Source organism: Xiphophorus couchianus, chromosome 18 (assembly GCF_001444195.1).
Source record: "Xiphophorus couchianus chromosome 18, X_couchianus-1.0, whole genome shotgun sequence".
NCBI lineage: Eukaryota > Metazoa > Chordata > Actinopteri > Cyprinodontiformes > Poeciliidae > Xiphophorus > Xiphophorus couchianus.
This window is the reverse complement of record NC_040245.1, coordinates 23,452,794-23,475,508: the sequence shown is the minus strand read 5'-3', so window position 1 is coordinate 23,475,508 and position 22,715 is coordinate 23,452,794. Positions and strand designations below refer to the sequence as shown.

Below are 22,715 nucleotides of genomic sequence, written 5' to 3'. Positions count from 1 at the left end.
TTTTCATATATTTTAAAAATATAGATACGTTTTATTAAGTAATTCCACGTAATTACGCCGAGACAAATGTCTCTCTTACGTTATTCGCTTGTTCAGTAAGTTTGATGCGTTTTCATATGCATATATATTAAAACTGTTCTGAGAGGCGGGTCTAACTGTAACCAAGCAACCGTTTGAATATTCCAGAAAATAACACACTAGGTTTTAATCTTTACTCTTCTTAAGTTTTGACCAAACTTTTCATTTCGAAGAAAGCATTTGCTATCTTTTTTCATTCTCACACCGGTGTTCGGTTTGTGAGCATAAAGGGTGTAAAAGAGCTGCGTAGTTGGCTCCGTCCCCTTTTTTTGAATTTCGTTTTTCTGCCCTGCCCTTTCGAACGATCCATGGTGCCTTGCGTCAGTTTGTAACGAATTTGGTTCGACGGCGCAGTTTAGGCGCCATTTACAAGATACAGTTTTCAAATGGGAAGCGACTCGGAGTGACACGGGGCTGAATTTTATGGATTATTTTCGTCGAGTTTTGGATTTTCTGATACTTTTTTTTTTAAATTCACAGTTTGAAACAGATAGGAGGACCTCTGACGGATCGTGTGTATAACTTAGAAGGTATTTAAGGATACTTTGGTGGGGAGTCATGTGTGGGTACCGTCTATTTGCTGGAATCACAACATTTTTTTTTTCGAAGGGAAACTTGCCGTCAGCGACGTTTTATACTAGATTTTAGCCTGAGCAACTCTAGAAATTGACGGGAGGGGCTTTTGCGAATTTTAATGTGTTCGTTATTTTCTACAACAGTAATTTTAGCGAGATATTTTGGATCATACTTTTACGTTATTAAAGTAAGCAATATTTTTTGACAGTGACTATCGTTATTGTATTTGCCGTCGTTTTAGGCTGATCTGCAAGTTAAACTGGGCTATTTTGTTATCTTAGACTCCGCTTCGATATTTGACATCAATTAGCTTTAGCTGCTAACCTAACTTTACCATTAGCACCGCCGAATAGCATGAATTTACCTAATGCTAAGATGTGAAAAGTACGAAAGAGCCACTACAAACGAGCTGCTTGTTTTTAGAACGTGTGGTAAAAAATTTCAATTTATCGTTGTGCTTAGGTTTTATTACTTCTGTGAATATGCATCTTATCACAGGGGTAAGGTTAGGTTTGGTTATTCAGTATTTTACCTCCGCCCCCCAGCATAAAAACTCATGGGACTGAAAGTTAACATTACTGTCAGTTTGAGAAACCCGTTTAGCTGCGCAGAAGTGGACACGCAACATAGGCGTTACAAGGCTCGAAAGGGAACGATTTCACCTTATTTGCATAGAAACTCTATCGAGCTTTCAGGTTCACCATATTACTGTATTATTCCCCATTTCTTCTGTTTTGTGCAACTATGTGCGGCGCTATGAAGAAAAAAAATTCCCACTGTAGATGCAGACACAACACGTTATTGAATGAGGTTTTTGTTTTTTTTTCTTTAAAGATTTTACGGAAACTTGCGATTTTTTTCCCTTCTATACATTAGGGGTTAGGTTGTTTTTTTTCTCCCCCAAACAAATCTGCGCGACTTTATTCATCCTAATCTTCACCAGAAACCTTTACTTTGTTGTTTCACTTACTGTGTTGGCATATGAATAAATAGAGCGATTAGCAAGTAAAGGGGCGGCGGTGAGATCTGGCTGTGGCAAAGATAAAAAAAAAAAAACCTGACAGAATAGCTCCAGTGACCGACTATAATGGGAGTTTGAAGATTGACATGCACAACAAAAAAAAAAAAAGCCTCGCTCATGGATATTCCTTTTTTTTCCCCCTCCAATGGCCCCTTCAGATTTCATATCATGCCATCTAAAACAGCAAAAACCTCCACTGCTTCCAAAAGGGAGCCAAAAAGGAAAGGGCTGCAGCCTCGGGATGACTCTGAGGACGAGTTGGATGTACCCCCTCAAGAAACCAACTCCAATGGCCAAGAGGAGGCACCGCCGACAACTGGCAAGTAACAAAGGCTGTTTTGGTGTCTCTGAATCCAAATAAGTTGCTCAGTCAATTGCTTTGCGTGTGTTGCTGTACTGGTGAAGGCCAATTGGCTCAGCTGTAGTCGCTTTTTTTCCCTCCTTCTTCTTCTTCTTCTTCTTGCGAACACGTAGTTAGAATGGGCTGATAGTTTGTTTTTTTTTGTTTTTTTTGTCTGAAGTGCTCGTCATAAATAATTTGGGGGATGATTTTGTTAACGACGATGGTGCTTCTTGTCCGGATGTCTCCTGCAAACGAGGTAGTTTATTTCGAAAGATGAAGTGTTTTGTTTTTTTTGTTTTTGTTTTTTCGTTTTATATCAAGTAAAAAAAAAAATTGTACCAATATCAGCTCATTTCGGTGTTGCTTTTGGAAAGTTCTGGTTAGGATGGGTGAAAATGCCTAACTCTGTGCCTGTTTGCTTGTGTTCGAGTCACAAACATCGACTCATTTTGCTTGTTTATGCTTATGTGAGCACAAAAGATTTTTTTTTTTTTTTTTTTTTTGGACAGGTCGTTGAGGCTTGCTCTGGTGGCAACATAATGGTTTGAACGATATTGTTACCTCCCAAAAGAGGACTTCTGTTTGTTTTGGTGTTTTTTTTATTTTATTTATTTCAGTCAGAAATGACTCGAGCTGTGACGTTTTTGATCGGGACACACTTTAGTTATTCATCATCGACGGAGTGACTGTGGCGCATCTACTCCGGTATCAACGCTTGTCGTGGGGAGCGTTTGTGTATTAATGTGGGTTCATGGTCTTTTCTGTGTTTTTTTATTTTTATTTTTTCGCCTTGCGTTTAATTTCAGAACAAAGGAAAATAACCCCTGTCAACTTTCTCTCTTCGGTCGTTGTTTCACTCGAGACTTGCTGCGTGTGTTGTGTTTGTTTGTTTTATTTGTGTGTGTGTGTGTGTGTGTATGCGCGCTCCTCCACCCCTCCCCCAGTCACCCACCCCACCACCCCTCTTCTCTCTCTCCACCAACACCACCTGAAACGACTTGCACCAGAAGAATAAAAAGTTGTACTTTTGTTGTGCCACAGATCCGTCTCAGGGGGAAGCTACTGAGGCGGTTGATAGTCGAAGTTTGGAGGAGATTCTCGGCAGCATCCCTCCACCTCCGCCCCCAGCAATGACCAATGAACCGGGCGCTCCTCGCCTGATGATCACACATTTAGTTAATCGCAACTTTAAGTCTTATGCAGGGGAGCAGATTCTGGGGCCTTTTCACAAGGTATGACCAAACATGGATGTGAAGCTTTTTTTTTTTTGTATGTCTTGCAGGGCAAAACTGCTTTGAATCTGTTTGATAAGATCACTTGTGTTAAGTGTCAACCTTACTGTTTTTGTCTTGGTCTTATTTTATTTCCTGGCTTTTTTTTTTTTTCAGTTTACCCTGTTGTTGAATACATACAAATATTAAAACACTTGAAAAGGGTGCAGTTTTATAGTGCTTCACTATACTGGAAAAAAATAAAAATAAATAAAAAAATAAGTGAGAGGGTCACAATCCTCCATTTTGATTTTGTTAGTGAATCTCTCAACCAGAAGTGATTTATTGCTGTTCCCACAGTTCCATTTTAATTATGACTTTCTTCAAACCTTTGCCTTTCCACTGTATTTTGCTCACACAGTTTTTGCTCAGGCTGGGTTTTAACACATGAACCCTTAACTACACTCACATGGAATACTTTCAGTATTACAGATGTACTAAGATAAAATGCTACCACACGTCTCTAAAAATACAACCTTTACACTGTTTGTTGTAGATGTTGTGTATCTTCATATAATTGATTTCTTATATTTTTATCTCCTTCCTTACCTGTCTCCCAGCGCTTTTCCTGCATCATTGGTCCCAATGGAAGTGGAAAGTCCAATGTGATAGATTCAATGCTCTTTGTGTTTGGATACAGAGCTCAAAAGATCAGATCGAAAAAGCTCTCAGTGCTGATTCACAGCTCTGATAAACACAAGGATGTGCAAAGCTGTACTGTGGAGGTGCATTTTCAAAAGATTATTGATAAGGTATATTTATCTATATTTCGTTCACACTGAAACAACATACACTCATTTCATACGGTTCAATATTCAGCCCAAACTGAAAAACTCAATCAGGCAGATTTTTTTTTTTTTTAACAGGACAGAAATGATTGTCAGAGTTTTAAAAATATTATTCATCAGATGTCATAATATAATTGCCACTCATTTGTAACATTAGTGACTAAACACAAACTCAAATCAGTCTTGAAAGTTACAGTTTACACCCCCTCATGCTATATTCACCTCACATCGCATTAGTTACTGCCTGCATTACTGCCAATTGTTTTATTTTTTTATTTTATTATTATTTTATCTTATTTAATTTTTAATTAGCAATTTGCTGACACAGCCCAAGTTATTTTACTGCAGTGTAAATATATATGTGATACGAAAGATTCTATTCAGATGACAATTTTCTGCTAAAAAGAAAAACCTAAACAATATTTTTTCCACATTTGAAAATGTATATATTTTTTACCCTGCCTTTGGGTGTGTAAATAATTCTGCCCCTTGCTGACCTTGCATTGAAAAAGAGCATTTTACTTCACTTCACAAGTGTTGTAAAAATCAAATCAAATTGTTAAACTCATGATTTAATTTTCTTGGAGTTCCTCCTCCCACAGAAAAGCTGTTTCTGAAGTAAAAATAATTTTTTTTTAAAGGTGGTGTACACAGCCTGAAATACAAGCTCTGTTTGCAAAAGTAAAGAATTTTTAGGCACGCTGCCAACTCTTTTGTTGTGCATTTGCAATCTCCTCATTTCACTGAACATGTTTAACTTCTCTAAATGTGACAAATTGCACCAATATATTTTTATTAAATTTTTTTAAAATAATTTTTTCCCCAACACATTGCAGTTGCTTGTTTAGATCTCTGATGTTTTTGGAAGTTTTAAGTCTTAATTGTCTCCAGTGTTCTTCCCTTTGTAACAACCAGTGATTTTTTTGTGAATGCTGTGAATTGTAAAGCTGGATGTTTAGAGCTGTTTGAGTCTCTCCTAAACTCTTCTGTTCTGCTGCTGTGTCTTCTGCCCCTCCCCCCCCTGAGCCAGGAAGGAGATGACTACGAAGTCGTCCCTAACAGCAAGTTCTATGTTTCCAGGACTGCCAACAGAGACAGTTCCTCTTACTACCATATCGATGGCAAAAAGGCCACTTTCAAAGAAGTTGGCACTTTACTCCGCAGCCACGGTATTGATCTAGACCACAACAGATTTCTGATCTTGCAGGTAATTGTATTTTTATTTATTTATTTTTTTACCTTTCTTATGACCATCCTTCTGTTTACCAGTCCCTGTGCCTCATCCCATTTCCTGGTGATAGTTTTAAAATATTATTTTATGCCCTGCCTGTCTCTGTGTGTGTGTGTTTTGGGGGTGGTGTGTGTGTGGGGGGTGAAATAACCTGTTGCACTGGAATTGGAAAGAAGAGGAGAGGAGAGGAGAGTGCTCTGCCATCCCTTAGACTGCTATAGCAGCGCATCATGGTTTGAAACAATGTGAAAAAGGTGCGAACCATTATTTGCTGCTTTAGAATTTTAAGGAAAAGATACGATTTGACCAGATTCGATTTTCCACTACGTGAGGGAGTTTTTGTTTTGGGGGACTGAGCCACCAGTGGAGGACAGGTTGGAGCTTCCCTTTCTCATGTACCTGCCACACTTTAGCAGCACGTAAATATTGGTGTGTGAGGGAAAAAAAACCAATATTAGCAGTGCTGCTTCAGGGTGGCAGGGTAAAACACCCTCCTCTGCCATGGCTCTCATTTTTATTAATATTTTCTTTATATATATATATATATTTTACTCTGACATAAACTGAATTCTTGAAAATAATATTTTCTTGCTTAATTATTTAAATATTTTCCCCATGTGTTGTTTTGCAGTCACCCTAAAAAAGTTCACATGTTACACTCCTAGCCCTGCAAAGTGTATTGCATCTGACCTGACTGTTATTACTGATCAACTGAAGGCACATGATTCAAATTTAGTTGCATTTGGTTTCTTTATTTTATTTCAGTGGTGAACTTTTTCCTTTCTATGTGAGCGTGTCCTTTTTCATTCCTCTTGTTTGTTTCTGTCGGTGACACGGCTGCATGACTATGGGTGGAGGTTTAAACTTGGTCTTCAAGGTCACCTCACTTTTCCAGGCTTCTGGTAAATAAGGGGAAGCTGTCTAGTTTGTGCACTGATCAGAGGAGAGGATGATGTGGGGATTCCCCCACCACCCAACTCTTAAAGCTGCTTTTTCTCTCACAGATTAAAACAAGTATTTTAAAAAAACATTCTTTTTAATAAAAAAAAAATCTTAAAAAAATTGAGACTCTAAAAAGAAGCATTTCACAAAAAAATCATAAATAACGATATTATTAATTGACGTGTGATTTACAATAAATAAAAATAAATGCACATGTCCACTTCAATAGAGTTGCAATGGAGAGCTGAGGATGTGTGTGTGTGTGGTTTTAGAGATATCAGTTTTGTTTAAGTGGCTCTCATTTTTAGAGCTGCACCAATTAGCCAAGGAATGGAATTGGGCAAATATTTTTGTTGCTTGGTCCCGTTCTTTGACTGGCTGCTAAAATACAGAATTTCTTTTTCTTTTTTTATAATTAATTTATTTTTCTCTTATATTTTTAGAATGCATCAGAAATAGAGAAATCTCCCTTATTTGGTCTATAAACAATTCCACCAATTACATATACTTTGAAAAAAATTTTTTAGGTTGATTTAAGATATAAGGTTAGAGAAATGTATGCTTTGACACATGAATTGAGATAATTGTGTAACTCATTTTGTAAGTTTTGAAGCTATTTCCAATTATCAGAAAGCTTTGAGCACATCTTTTGTCTCTTCTGTGTGATATTCCTCAAAATAAGATGAATCAGACTCGCAGGCCAGAGCCTTTAATAAACCAAAAATCGTCATCGGCGAGGAAAAGCCAGATCGGTGCATCGCTATTTATTTTTGCAAAAACAATATCTATTTTTATGACAATTTAAATGACTTTTCCAGTCATCACTGGAAATTATTATTGGTGGGTTGCTGTGATATTTTAGCAGAAATAACGGCATATTTTTTTGTTCCACAAATGTAATCATGTAACTTATCCCTTCACAGTTGGAGATTTTCAGTGACAGGATTTTTCATTTATTTATTTTTTTTAAAAATGTGGAATCAGGTTGTCTTTCTGTGCTGTGTAATGTTATTTACACCTTTGTGTACTCTGTTTAAAATTTTGTGTGAGAGAGAGTTGTCTCTCTGTCTTAATTTTTTATTTTTTTTAAAAGATTGGTGTATGTTTTTTAAAAAAATTATTATTATTTTAATTTTAGTGATTTTTATGCAGCCCTATTGTGAATCCGTGTGTGCCTTTTCCAATCTGCTCTTGTGGGCTGTGTGTAGGGTGAGGTGGAGCAGATTGCCATGATGAAGCCTAAGGGCCAGACGGAGCATGATGAGGGGATGCTGGAGTACTTGGAGGACATCATCGGTTCATGCCGTCTCAAAGAACCGATCCAAACTCTTTCTCGCCGCATCGAGCTGCTCAATGAGCAAAGGGGAGAAAAGGTACATACACTTGCGAGGGGTGTAAAACTGCATAGTCGGGCGTAGAGGTGAATAAATGAGATAATAAATATGGAAATAAATATAAAGGCACTTTGTTTTGTGAGATGACCCTCTCACTCATTTTGACATTCAGATATAAAGTATTACTCAAAAGTTAAATTACACCTACTCATAAATGAGTCATTTATTGAATTTAATTTATATTCTGCTTGCACCTAATTATTTTTATGTCTCTCTGGTATAGTTTCTGCTAGCCTAATTTCATTAGACTGCAGAATTGAGGATTTTTCTCATTTATTTTTTAAACTTTTGTCTAGAAATTAAAGTATCAGTTTTTTTTTTCTTGTTCTGTCCTAGCTGAATAGAGTTAAGCTGGTAGAAAAGGAGAAAAATGCTTTGGAGGGGGAAAAGAATAAAGCTGTGGAGTTCCTCACCTTGGAGAACGACATCTTCAAACACAAGAGCCAGCTCCACCAGTACTATGTGTGAGTACACCAGCAGCACCTCTGTGCTCCAGTCAGGACAAAATATGACAAAAAGAAGGACCAACAAGAGCTCTGCGGGACTCTTCGCTGATATCTTACCATTATGAAGTGTATAAATAGAAAAAAAAAATTATTATTGCATAATTTGATTTTTTTTTTGTTTTTTTCTTCAGGCATGATCTACAAAAACGTGTGACTGATAAAGAACAGGAAAAGCTAAAGATTTTAGAGGAAACCAAGGAGCTCACTGAAAAAAATGCAAAGATATCAGAAGAGATGGAAAAAATGAACCAAGAGCTCCAAAATGTGGAAAAGTAAGAAATCTGCTTTTCTTGAACTTGTTTCCTCTGTTACTAATGTAACCTGGTTTGTGTACTAAGTAACATTTCTGTCAATGTAGGTTTTTATTTGCTTGTTCAGACATTTAGAGGAATTTATCAGCACTTTGAGTTTCTAATCTATGTGAAATTAGTTATTTGTAAAGTAGTTGGCTTTGAAAAAGAGTAGAAACATGACAGAGTTTCATGTACTGTTATTCTCTTAGGAACCTTTTTACTAAAAAAAAAAATGTTACAGAAACTAACTGCTGTTCCCCCCCTGCCCCCCCATTTATTAGTGTTTTTTTTTTAAGGATTGCTTTTGATAGATTTTCTTCCCCCCCATAAAACTGATTAGAATTTAATTCTTTAAAAAACATGCTTTTCCTCCACCAGGAAAAAAAATAAGATCAACAAGTATATTGAGACCCAGAAGGGAAAGTTCACCCAGCTGGACCTGCAGGATGTTGAAGTGCGTGAGAAGATTAAACACTCAAAGAGCAAGAACAAGGCACTGCAGAAGCAGCTGGAAAAAGACCAGAAAAAGGTGTGTTGGCCTTTAGGTTGCAGCGGATCCACTGTAGCATGCAGTTCAATGACTTTATCTCACTTGGTTTTAGTGTTTGCTGCTCTGGAATAGATAAGTTGTGTCACTCTGACAATATCACTGCAGGCAGCACAGTTCAGAGGCACACAGATACTGGATCTGACAGAGGTGTGTAATTTTAGCCTTTTGTTTTCTAAATTTACCCCACACATTTAATTAAAAAAGTAATGCTGAGACAGCCCTGGCATTACTGGGGTTGGTATGTGTGTTTTTAGTTGTGGCCTATGGAAGAAATAAAATAAATTTTAAAAATGTGTCAGAAATGAAGCCACAGGGATTTTGGTGTTTGCTGTTTTTGTTGCTCAGATGTAGTGAAATAGCTTGTTTGGGGGGGGGGGTTGTATTGCCCCTAATGAGACATACAACTGTCAGTCCTTTTTATTTGTTAAGACTTTTTTAAATATAAATAATTTGTTTTGTATAATTTTTTTTAGGCTGAATCAAGTTCTCTTTAAGGAAAAAATATTTCTTAACACACTTGAAAAATACAGTTTTACTAAGTATTTTTGGTCTAGCTTCTAGTACGTATATCTTGGTACACCTAAAATAAGTCAAAACCTACTTACAAGTAACTTTTCAGCAAGATATAGGATCTTGTTTTAAGCCAGGAATTCTTGATTAGAGATGAAAAAGTACCAGTTTGTCTGGCAGATTATTTCACTGATTACATGGGTGGAAATGTGTTATAAATTAAATAATCTGCTAGTGGAACTTTTTTCTTTTTTTTAATCAATATTAAGAAATTATTACTTATTTTTTTAAGACAAGCTCCTAAGTTAGTTGTAAGTTTGCTTTGACTTATTTTAGGTGTACGAAGATGTTTATACCAGAATCTACACCAAAGTTACTTATTAGGATTTAGTGTTTTTGCAGTGTGGTATTTTTATTTTATTTTATTTTTTGTGAAAACTTGTGCTTCTGAAGAGATACAAATTGATATTAAAAAAAGCCTTTTTAATAGCTTTTTTATGACAGTATTTTGTCTGACTGCATGTTGATTATGATACCCCCCTGCCCCCCTCCACAAAAAAGCAAAATGGCAGCTTTTCTTGTCTTAAAATATGGATATTTTTACTCACGAATATTTGCATCAAGGAATGGTTCCTTTTTATCAATTACAGTAATGGTGAAACAAGTACTGTACAAATAAGTCCTTACTTGGAAAATTTTCTTTCCAGCAGTGTTTGAAAAAGAGATGTTTTATATGATTTTTGTGATTTCATTAAAGTGATATTATCGGTGGAATAAAAATAAAAACTAATGTGAAACTGTCAACGAGTTATCAGACACTAGGGGGCTGCGAAGCTGCACAAAGTGAATCTGGGTGTGTGCTTTGCTCAACTATTTTTGTCCTGATGGATTAAACTGCCGATCCTTTTATTTTTGCAACATAGCTGATCCAAATCATTTGTTCAGGGACGTATGGCTGACGTTTTCTCCCAGCTCTGAAGGCCTTTTCTCCTGGAACTCTGCTGGTCAGAGGGGGAGCTGGGCAGAGGCAGCCTGACCTCTGGGGAGCAGTGTTCTGCTGTGTGGTAGTCAACTATGGCCTGGCTTGTGTAACACGTCCAGCAGCCACATTCACATTTCACCCGCAGTTAACCCTACACAACATAAACTATATATGCAGATGCCAATTCTTGCTTTGTTTCAGCTCTGCCAAAATGCAGACTGTTGTGGCAGTCTTAACCAGGGCTTGTTTGGTCTTCGTGTGCTTATATTTGATTACATGTGTGCTCTCAGTCTGCTTTAGAATGCATTGTGTAGTAGCTGGTAATTTACACAGATTTTTTTTGTGTCTGTTTTGTGTTTTGTGTTTGTTTTTTTTCCTTTCCCCTCCCAACGGGACCTCCTCCTATCAAATTTATTCCAGGTCTTACACCACATGAATAAATGGAGCATCATATCCTGTGGTTTGCTTGCTTAATGGTCCGAATTGTGATCCACAGACAATTAAACACACTCCTGATCATGTTTCTTAGAAATAACACTTTCACAACAGGTCGTAATCTGAGCTTTATGTATTTGAGTTATTAAAATGGGATGTTCTGACTTTAGTCAGATCTACTACAGGCAAAGTCTTAAATTAAATCCTAACACAATTAAATGAGATTGTGGTGTTGCTTCCCTTTGTTCTTTTTCCTTTTTTTTTCTTTTCATGTGTAACAATAGAAGTGCGATCAAAGAATAATTGCATATATATATATATATGTGTGTGTGAGTCAAATATTAGTTTTTAAATTTTGAGTATACTTTTGATATAAAGGTCTTCAAAGTATCCAAATTGATTCTTCTAATATTTATTACGTTTTTATTTTCATTCTGGCTTTCTTATTTATAGCAGCTCTGACTATACGTTTACAGACTGCACTTGTTGTATGACTAAATTCTTAATTTCTTGCTTATTTTTGCCTCAGGCATCGTCCGAAGTGAGGAGGGGAAAAGGGTTGACATCATAGTTGCAAGATCAAAATGAGTCATCACGGCTCTTGGAAACCTCAAAGTGTAAATGCACAAATTAGTGGCCTGGTTTCAAATTTTATCTCATTAAAGTCAAAACAAGCTTGGAAATGAATTTTTTTGTTATTAAAAATTTTTTGTAATTAAAGCTAACGGATGAAAAATAGGAATTACATCCATCTTATCTTCTTAGACCTAAAGGTCTGTACTAGCTTTACATCTATTCAGTTTCTTATTTATGTTGTCCATCAGCACTGTACTTTAAAGTATTTTCACATTAGGTGGACATTTTCTTGCTTTTGGAAGCCGAGAACAGTATTATATATTTCCATCATATACAGATTATCGTTGCCTGTGCTTTTTATTTTTTTATACCTCTTTGAGCTGAACTTGCATACATCGTATCTACTAACTACTAAACACCCTTTGTAGGTTTTGCATCATAACGGCAGCAAATGTGTGTATTCAATAGACTACAAAATGCATAGGCAGGGAACCATGGAGATGACAGATGCAGTGCAATGTGTGTTAAAATCTGAGGTGCTGTGCTCCATGGATTACAGTTTGTTGATGAGACGTTATATGTATCACAATAATATATAGGTTATCATTTCAATTATTTTAGCACTTCAACAACAACAAAAAAAACAAATTATTTTTCTTTGACAGTTAAATTATTTAATAAAGAATCGTGGGCCTGCTGTGGCGTAATGGAAGCCCAGGTTGCTTTAGTTGCCGCCTTTAGCTCGCCTCCATTGTTGGCTCTTCCTGTTGACAGTACTTTAAGCTCTCTGTGGTTCAGATCGGGTGAATTTGCTGGTGGTTAATCATGGTTGTACCATGGTCAATAGACTGGAACCTTTGGCAGTGTTGGCAGGTGCCAAAGCCTGCTAGAGAATGAAATGTGCATCTCCATAAAGCTTGTCAGCAGAGGGAAGCGTGACGTGCTCTAACATTTCTGGATGGACTGCTACGCTGATGATGGCCTTGATGAAACCCCGTGGACAAACGGCAGAAGGCGACCTGGCACCCCAAATCGACACAGACTGTAGAAACATCAAGCAACATGGCTTCTGTGCCTCACCTCTCTTCTTCCAGACTCTTGGAGCTTGACTTCTCAAAGTTCAAAACTCACTTTGATGAAATAAGAACTTTTGAGCACTGAGCAACAGTCTAGTCCTTTTTTTTTCTTCTGCTTCTTCTTTCTTATCCCAGGTAACACGCTTCTAACGTTGCTTTCCAAACCTTGTCAGGTTCCACCAAACTCTTGAATGGGCTTTTGTTCTCAGTCCTTACAAGACAGCAGTTTTTCCTGTTACTTTTGCACATTTTTGTACCACACGTATTTCTTTCAACTTGCCAATGCTTTGATACAGTAATATGAAGAGACGAGTTCTTCAGCAGGAACTTGTGGCTTACCTACTTGTTGAAGGTGTGAAAACTCACTGGACAACTTTCAAGTCGAGTCTTTTTAGATGATTACATAGGCTGTAACATTTCTGTATTGAATTTCTTTCTCATTCGACTTATATATATATATATATATATATATATTTATTTTAAAATAAAACTCAAAATTTGTGAGACTTATTTTAGGATTTTCACTAGTTAGAAACAAGAATTAACAGAAAAAATGGCTTGAATCATAATATTCACTGCTTAATCAACGGATACTCACATTTTGAATTGAGAAAAATGTAAAATTTGCTCTGTCTACTTTAGTTTTAACCGTTCTTTATTTGTTGTTTGGCTCATTATTCAGCTGGAGGAAGTGCGAGGCATACCAGCCAGCAGTGAACAAGCCATCTCTGAAGCGACGGCCCAAAAAGAAGACCTGGAGAAGCAGAAAGCGAAAGAAGAAGAAAAACTGAAAGTAGTGATGGAAAGTCTGAAGGAAGAGACGAGCGGCTTGCAACAGGACAAAGAGGTGTGTGGGTGTAGTTGCAGATGTGCTGACGACTTGGCTGAGGTTACCAGATTAGCCCTGTGTTATCTGTTAAATGAAGTCTTCAATTGTTCTTATATATATATATTTTTTTTAAACACCGCTCTTACTTCCCAGAAAAAAGAGAAAGAGCTCATGGAACTCAGCAAGGCCGTCAACGAGACCCGCTCTCAAATGGACATCGCTCAGTCCGAGCTCGACATCTACCTTAGCCGCCACAAAACGGCTCTGACTCAGCTGAACGCGGCTAAGCAAACGCTCCAGACGACCTCGGACACTCTGCAGGAGCGCCGGCCCGCCATCAAAGACCTGCAGGTCCATATCCCACAGAAGGAAAAGGAGCTCAAAAAGGTAAAACGATCAACGGAGAAAAGCCAAAATCAGCGTGAAGTCTTAAAATCATGTATCTAAAATCAAGACCTCAAAATATTTTAAATTCATTACAAAAAATGTAAGTTGGCTTTAAATAAGTTGATCACAGATCTTAAATTTTGTCATGGCGGCACTATTTAATCTTTATTCATTGTATTTTTTCCCCCCTTGCTTGACATTTTTGTTCCATTCTGTGACTTGAGTCGTTTGAGGCTGCCGCTAATATACCGTTGCTAGCTAGCTTTTTTGTGTCTATCATGGGAAAGTGTAAGTTTGTTCTCAGTTTGCAGGACAGCATTCATCTTCACCTCTGTTGCCAGGCCCTGCTGTGTGTGCATTTTGTTCCCAAAACCTTGGCACTACTTCGATATAAAACATGCTTCTTTTTTTTTTGTGTACATTCCTATCTTAAATTTCTGTCACACCAGTCTTAAGAAAGCCTTAAATTTGAGTTGGTGAAGCCTGCAGGAACCCTGAGAGAGCTTCTGTTTTACTTACTCTCCGTGTTTCACTACAGGACCAGGAAGAGTTGGAACAGCTGCTGAAGGTGGATAATGACACCAGGCACGTGGTGAGAGAACTGCAGCAAAAGGTGGACGAAGCCAAGAGCTCCCTGTCCTCCAATCGCAGTCGTGGAAAAGTCTTGGACGCTCTGATGCAGCTCAAGAAGAGCGGCAAAGTCCCTGGAATCTACGGAAGATTGGTAAAAACCTGTTTACACTTTACAGAAAACCTTTTCATTTGTTTATATTTTTTGTCATTATTCCTACATTTGCTTTTCATAATCATAATGTAGGGTTTTAAATGTGTTTTTGGCGCTCATAGGGAGATCTTGGAGCCATAGATGAAAAGTACGATGTGGCCGTTTCATCTTGCTGCGGCGCTCTGGACAACATCGTGGTGGATACAATCGACACGGCTCAGAAATGCGTCACTTTCCTCAAAGAGCAGAATATCGGCGTCGCCACTTTCATCGGCCTTGACAAGGTAATGTCACTCTTAGAAACTTCAGTCAGTGTACCTTTAAGATTCTATAAACTTAAACAGGGTTTTGGTTCTCCTTTTGACTGCTTTTTGAAAAAAAAAAAAAAAAATGATTTAGATGAAGGTCTGGGAGAAGAACATGACTTCCATTCGAACGCCAGAAAACAGCCCCCGCCTCTTCGACATGGTGCGAGTAAACGATGAGAGGGTCAGACCGGCGTTCTACTTCGCCCTGAGGGACACCCTGGTCGCTCAAGACATGGAGCAGGCCACCAGGATGGCCTTCCAGAAGGACAAACGCTGGAGGGTGGTCACCCTGAAGGGGCAGATAATTGAAATGGCAGGTTGGTGATATTCGTCACTCTTACGTGGATTCCTGTCCTGCTTTATTTATTTTTTTTATTTTTATTTTTTTGGGTCAATTTCTAACCACAACTGGTACTGGTGTTAAAAAATGTTAAAAGTTGACAGGAAATAAAACCCCCCCACTATTGACAATACCTAAACACACAACTGTAGTGTCATAAAAAAAAGGCAAACAAAAAATAAATGATCTCAATTAAGCAATCAGTCAGAACATAAAGCATATACTGTACATCGACATGCAATTCCTTGACATTAGGCATGTTTTTATGTTTTAATATTAAATGTATCTATAAATTTCTCTAATGTTTACACCAAGATTCTATGGGAAAAAATTTTTTCTGTCCCTGTATTTATTTATTTTTTTACTATTTATATTTAATTCTTTTGGTATGAGTTCTTACTTCTAGCTTGTTTACCGCCAGGACATAAATCGGTTACCGGCGGTAAGGGCGCTTATTAAGTTTCCAAGATAAAAAGAGCGGAAATTGTTTTTGACTAAAACATGAGTCTAGTTTTTCTTACAACTTCAACCTTTTCTGATTAAAACAACTGAACAGTTCCTGGAGCTGTGTTCGTGATTCTCCTGAGCCCATGTACATTCTCTTCAACAATACTCAAAGTCTGAGTGACCTTCCTGCTTTTATTTAATTAGGGAATGATAAAAAGATCCGATTCTTTTTATATCTTTTGGTGTAAATTCTAATGGCCCGAGCTCAATTCAGTTGATTCACAAAAAGTTAAGGTGATGAGGTAAGATTGTATATCACTGTATTTTATTTCATAATGGGGGTTTTTATGTTTGTAGCTTATTTTACAGTCAGGAGTAGAAGGCTTTAAATCAAGGCTGTAATCAGAGTATCAATTACTGTGTTCTAAAAAGAATTACATAATATATGAAAGTCAGTATGAAATTGTAGAAAAAGAGTTGCAGAATATAAACTATTTTTTTTGGTGCAAACTACATCATAATTTAAATAGAAATGGATATGCTAACTTTTTCAGATGAACTATCTGAAAGTATTTGCTCCATATTTTTGGTGTAATGTTAGCATGGCAGTTTAACTAAAGTATATTCGCCCTGATGATGAAACCAAAACAACTTGAGTCCCCTTGTCTTTGTAATTATAACTTCTTAAACTCATGGAACCCATATTCCTTCATCTAGATGATTACTGGATGATATAAATGAACTTTAAATCATTTGTCGAAGCAGCTTTTTGGACCATCACAATGCAAAGTTTTGTCATCTTATTACAGCTTGTCCTTCACAGACTGCGACGGAATAGTTAATAATTAACTCTCGGGCAAAGTTTTCGTTTCTCATTCTTTTTTTTTTGTTTTTGTTGCACAGGAACAATGACTGGAGGTGGAAGAGTTATGAAAGGCAGGATGGGGTCTTCTATTGGCCAAGAGGTGTCCCAGGACGAGGTTAGTTCAAAACATGCAAATAAATAAAAGTCACATTTTCAACTTAAACATGGCATTTAAAAAAAAAAGTAAAGAAGGTAAAAATAAAAAAAATAAAAACTAACTTTTGAATGGTTTGAATTATTTCTGATCCTGATTTTGAATGAAGTCCAGTTTCCTCTCCCTAAAGGCCATGGGAATGACGGAGAAAATGTTGGAGGTTTTTAATAGAATTGGTGTAGTTGTTTCAAATCTAAAGAGAAATAAAGGCATAATGTTATCTCCATTTATTGGGCTTTTGTTTGCATCAAAGTACATGCTGTTGGTTGTATTTATAGTTTGAAAATATTGGGATTTAATTCAATCAGAAGCTGGCCGTTAAACTCTTTTATTATTGACTTTCCATCTTATTCAACTGATAATGTATATTATGAATTTTACTATGCAAAGAAAGATTTTTTTTTTTTTTTTAATTGTGTGTCATTTGCTTTCCTTTTTTTCTCTATTAGTATCTAGAACAACACATTAGTAACACTGCGCTCTTTTCACTTGTCTACAAGTTAAATGGTGTAAGCTTCACAAACGAGTCCAACTGGGCAGCTTAAGTGCTCATTCGACGTGTGTACCAAGTGTGTCCCCCATCACAACAAAACTTAATTTTCCATGTGTGCTACTACAGCTCGACCGTATGGAGAGCAAGCTGAATGAGAAAGTGTCAAAGCTGCACGGCTGCCAGGAGAGACGGCTGCAGTTGGAGGAGAACGTCCAGCGCCTGCAGCCTCAGCTCAGAGAGATGAAGAACACTCTGGAAAAATACACAAACAGCATGAGCGTATGACACTTTATGCTCCGCTTGCCTCCTTGTTTGTGCTTCATTTATGCTTCAAATGATATCAGTTGCCTATATCCAGGCTTACAAATGAGCAGTTTTTTTACCTAATTAAAGAAGTTTTATTTATTTTCCCCCCCCCCTTCTTCCACCCTTAGAGTCTGGCTGACCAGGAGACTCACTTGAAACTTCAGATTAAGGAGCTTGAAGCCAACGTGCTGGCAGCTGCCCCAGACAAAGCCAAGCAGAAACAGATGGAGAAGAGCCTGGAGGCATTCAAGAAAGGTAGGAACTTGCATAAACTGTAAAGAGAGGTGCTAATTGTTTTATGTCATTATAGCCTTCCTCATGTCAGATTAAGACTTAACTTCTGGAAACATACACTCTACCCTTTGGTATATCTTCAATACAGAGTAGATTTTAATTTAAATATATTGCCTTAAGTTTTAATGCCAAAATGTTTCATTTTCTTTTCTTTCTTTACTTTTTTCCCCTCCTCTCTCTTTATTAGACTTTGAGTCAGCATCCAGTAAGGCCGGAAAGGTGGAAAACGAGGTGAAAAGACTCCACAACTTGATTGTTGACATCAACAGCCACAAACTGAAGGCTCAGCAGGATAAGCTCGACAAGATCAACAAAGAGCTAGACGACTGCTCCTCCATCATCACCAAGGCCAAAGTGGCCATAAAGACGGCTGATCGGTAAGGGATCCATCCTCACTGCGGAAATATTAAAGATGAAACAGTCCGGCTTCTCCCTGCTGGCACTAATGTTGGGTTTTCTTTGAGGTTGGTGATGTCAGTAGTGGTTTTCTGTATGAAGACTGTAATACGTGTCAACTCATTTGTTTAATGCAACAATCAAATGCAACAATATGTACCATGAAAGAGGAAAAAAAAGATTAGTTGTAGGGTCTATAATAGAGGGATTATCAAAGTAGAGATTCACCTGTGTGTGTATGTGTGTGTGTATATATATATACTCTTTTAACGCTGAAAAATGACACTACTAACATTGCTTCTCTGCTTTATTTAAGCACCCCATCTTCCTGTGCTGCATCACTATTTACTTGCCTCAACAAATACAACATGGCCGCCAGACTTCCTTTCCCAAAAACATGATCCCAACAGCAACGTGATGGAAACTAACATTGTTTATTAATGTCGCCCCATTTTCCGCTGTGGGACCAATATGTTAGAAAATGATTAACATCAGACGATGTTAACGCAGATATATTGTGCATCATTACATCAAAGTATGACTGCCTAACCTTTATCTGATTTTTATTCAATTCAAAGTCCAGACGATTTGATGGGTTTTCTGGAAGAACGTTTCAGTTTTCTTCATCTTTTAATGACTTCCACACTGAAGAGGGTTTTAAAGACCTGGTTGCTTTTATGTCTTAAGACAGAAAGTGGCTCCTAGTGGTGATTTTCTTTTTTTTTTTTTTCTTTCCCCACATAGATTTTAACCTTGGTAAAATAGAAGTTATTCACGGAGAACCTCAGGCTTTAAGAGACCTCCTAAAGTGAGAAAATGTTAAGAATAGTGAGGACTTCTAGTGAGTCTTAAAGATGCAGTAGGTAACTTTTAAACTTTTAAGATATACAAATCTGCACCACACAAGTTCATGTTCCTGTGTGCTTCAAAAATGTCCTGCCTGAGACATTCCCTCGTTTAGCAGACTTGGCTCAAAGGTTTGATGCTGTGTGCCCTTTAATTCGGTTTTGCACAATTTCATCATCAAGACACACGTTACTTCATGCAGTCTAGATTCTATGATTGTTTAATTTCTATTAACTGCTTGTTGTTTTTGTTTTGTTTTCTGTCACAGTCTAAACTAGACATTATATATTTATCTAAAATAGAATTTGGTCTGATATTTACTTTAAGTCTAAGACAGTGTAATTTGTAATGTAGGATGATTTTTTTTTCTTTTTTCTTGGCAACACTCCTTACCAGTTAGGTTGGTGGTAATGAATGCTCCATTAAAGTTAAACTAACCCCCAAATCAACTTTTGTTTTTGCTGACAAACTGTCTAAATAGGTTATTTACCATTCTATGGTAACGTTTCTGTACGAATTTGTTTAGTTCGGCATTATTATTTGCCTTAAACCGTCTCACTGCTGGCCTCTTTTGGTCCGGTGGTGCTTAGGCAGTTGAATTTTCCTATTGGTTGCAGCAGTATGGCTTGGTAAAGCTTCGCTTGGATATAAAAGCAAACGTATACAATGTTAAAGTGAGCAGCATCGAACCAGAGCAATACAAAAGCCTTGCTTTCTGAAGGCCAATGAAATGATTGTCTGGTATGATCTTGTCTGCTTTAGCTGTTGCCGTCGACACCACTGGAGAAACGTCTAAATCCTCTTTCGTTTGTCTTCCAGAAACCTGAAAAAGTGTGAGGAGAGCATTGCTCGTGTGCGAGCAGAGCTGGAAGAGAACGAGAAGTTGATGGCTGAGCTCACAGAGCAGCTGAAGAAGCTAGAAGATGAGGCGGGGGAGATCATGAAAGCCTGTCACGAGGCAGAGGTTGCTGCTTGCCATTTACGTTTATTCGTATCAGAACATCTTAAATCTGCTGGGGGAGTGTTTCTCTCTCAGAGGACATCCTTAGCATCAATAATACTGATTTACTCCTGCTTTGGTTCTGGTTGTGTAGGCCACTCTGCCTGAGGTGCAGGAGCAGTACCAGAACGTTTCCAAGGAGATCAAGGCCCTGCAGCAGCAGGAGCACGCACTGCAAGAAGAGTCGCTCAACGTTCGGCTGACCATCGAGCAGATAGACGCCACCATCACAAAGCACAACGGCAAGATCAAGTACTGGCAGGATGAGGCGAGTCACATAACTCTAAACCAGTAGACAGCTGGGGAACAACCAGGCTCGCTGAGCTTTGTTGTCTTTAATAATGCCTGTTTTTTGTCTTCCAGAGCACCAAGCTGTCCCTTCACACCATTGAGGGCCAGCCAGCAGAGGAACTCCGTGTCTTTCCCCCTGCTGAGCTGGAAGCCATCTCGGATCCAAACATCCTGGTGAACAAGATCAGCATGCTGGAGAGCCAGTGTAGTCAAATGAAGCCCAATCTAGGAGCCATTGCAGAGTACAAGAAGAAGGTACACACAAACACTACAAGGTGTCCTGGTCGGGATGAAGGAGGACTCGTTCTCATTCACTGCTGCCCTGAGAGAAAATATATTTCTAGGGTCTCTGCGTGCTTGAAAAGTCTTAACTTCATGCAACTAGTTATAAATCTTAAGTTCGTAAATTGGCTTCAAATATATTAATCACAGGTCTTCAAATTTCAAAATTGGTCTTCAAAGTAGTTATAACTATTTAGTGTCGTACATGTTTTGTTTTTGTTTGTTTTTTTTTTACCTCACTTTCTTTTCTGTCAGGCAAAGGTTTGAGTCGCTCGCAGATGTCTTCATAGCTTTTATTGCCAATATAGCTCTGCTAGCTAGCTTTGTGTGTCTGTCAGGGGCGACTCCAGACACGGGAGCGACCGTGACAAGTTAGTGTTGAAAACCGACATGCCGACAGCGACAAAAGTTGCGCACTTTGAAATGTGTGTGTCGCGTGGCAAGCCCGCATGTGCAGGTTTACGTTTACAAGAGCAAAATTTCACAAGCATGAAAACGACTGGAGAGGAGCGACGAAGCAGACATTTATCACCAGCTGACCGGACATAGTACCATTTTTTAAATTTTTTTTACACCAAAAGTTAATAGACAGACTTTGTTTTACAAAGGCATAAGATAAACGCGTGTCATCTCTGACGCTTTGTGTCATCAGGAGGAGCTGTACCTGCAGCGCGTCGCCCAGCTGGACGAGATCACAGCGGACAGAGACAGGTTCAAGCGCGCCTACGAGGATCTCCGTAAGCAGCGGCTCAACGAGTTCATGACCGGGTTCAACATGATCACCAACAAGCTGAAGGAGAACTACCAGATGCTGACACTAGGTGGGGATGCAGAGCTGGAGCTGGTGGACAGCTTGGATCCGTTCTCTGAGGGAATCATGTTCAGGTAAGGGAGGATTAAAAAAAAAAAAAAAAACCAGTCCAGACGTTATTGGTGCATGCTGGGATTTATATGTGATGTTACAGCTCTATGTTTGTTATTTATTTGACGTATTCTTTCGTTTTTATTCGTTTTAGTGTTCGTCCACCAAAGAAAAGTTGGAAAAAGATCTTTAACCTGTCAGGAGGGGAGAAGACCCTCAGCTCTCTGGCTCTGGTGTTTGCTCTGCATCACTACAAGCCCACCCCGCTGTACTTCATGGACGAGATCGATGCCGCGCTGGACTTCAAGAACGTCTCCATCGTTGCCTGTTATATTTATGTGAGCACAATTAGGCTGCCAGTTTACTTTAATATTTTTTACAGCTTTTATAATTTGTTCTTGATAGTCGCATCATAACTTTTTCCTTTTGTGACAAAAATGTCATTGTGTGACTGCAGCAGGACGATCCTTAAGCTTTAAAGTGTGTAAACAGAGAGAATCCCGCCTGCACTAAGAAATTATTCAACAGTAACTTTGTATGCCTAAATAATTAAAACGTGTTTTTCTTTTTGCAGGAACAGACAAAGAACGCTCAGTTCATCATCATCTCCTTGAGGAACAACATGTTTGAGATCGCGGATCGTCTCATCGGCATCTATAAAACACACAACACAACCAAAAGTGTCGGAATAAATCCCAAAACAATCGTGTTCAGGGAACACGATGCCATCACGGCATAAAAAGCCAACTTTGTTGTTATCTTTTAATGTTCTTTCATAAACCATGTAAATATTTGTACTGTTCTTTCCAATAACGTGCTGCTATTTCTTTAATCTGAAAAATAAAGTTTTTTTTTTATAAACTTATTTGTGAAATTATTCTTAAACAAAATGGAAGAACTCGTAAGAACAAATTTCCAGCTCTTTAAATCATGTTCAGGGGAAAATCTCCATCTATTGTGAATGCTTTTTACAGTATTGGCTAAATGCTCTTGACATTTCCAGCTATCATGATTTACAATAAACTGAAATGTTACTAAAGGCAAAAAGATATTTTGACCTCTTTAAATCTGATTCCTCCAACATAACAGTTTATCACTGGTTTGACAGATTCAGAGCAGCTTTTGCTGTGCAGTAAGTTTATTTTTTATTGTAGCTCACTTTAAGGGCTGGAAGTCAGAAATCCACTGGTAGAATATAATTTTTAACCAAATCAATTGTTCAGTGTGTTTCAAACTGAAATGTAGAACATGCCACCAATGTAAAGCAGATACATGTTGATCACAATAGAAGGGCGATGCAATATCTAGGAAGTGGCTGC

The 22,715-nt window shown here is 38.0% G+C and overlaps 1 protein-coding gene across 4 annotated transcripts; it reads left to right on the top strand.

Moving 5' to 3' along the window:
- The first annotated feature begins 418 nt into the window (after nt 1–418).
- Nucleotides 419–22,257, top strand: smc4 (structural maintenance of chromosomes 4). 4 transcript variants are annotated; one of them, XM_027999600.1, is made up of 24 exons: nt 419–608; nt 1,834–1,994; nt 3,060–3,250; nt 3,850–4,041; nt 5,108–5,284; nt 7,459–7,623; nt 7,981–8,108; nt 8,282–8,422; nt 8,822–8,972; nt 13,255–13,419; nt 13,555–13,788; nt 14,327–14,512; nt 14,635–14,796; nt 14,912–15,137; nt 16,511–16,587; nt 17,246–17,398; nt 17,554–17,680; nt 17,907–18,096; nt 19,781–19,925; nt 20,056–20,229; nt 20,325–20,507; nt 21,187–21,419; nt 21,551–21,734; nt 21,971–22,135. In XM_027999600.1, exons 2-24 carry the CDS (start codon nt 1,844–1,846, stop codon nt 22,133–22,135), a joined length of 3,900 nt encoding a protein of 1,299 aa, XP_027855401.1. In that variant the 5' UTR covers nt 419–608; nt 1,834–1,843. The 4 variants fall into 4 exon arrangements, with proteins under 4 accessions (XP_027855401.1, XP_027855402.1, XP_027855403.1 ...); XM_027999601.1 differs by lacking the exon at nt 419–608 and having other exon boundaries at nt 1,844–1,994; nt 21,971–22,257; XM_027999602.1 differs by lacking the exons at nt 419–608; nt 1,834–1,994 and adding an exon at nt 2,081–2,274 and having other exon boundaries at nt 21,971–22,257.
- Nucleotides 22,258–22,715: the final 458 nt, after the last annotated feature.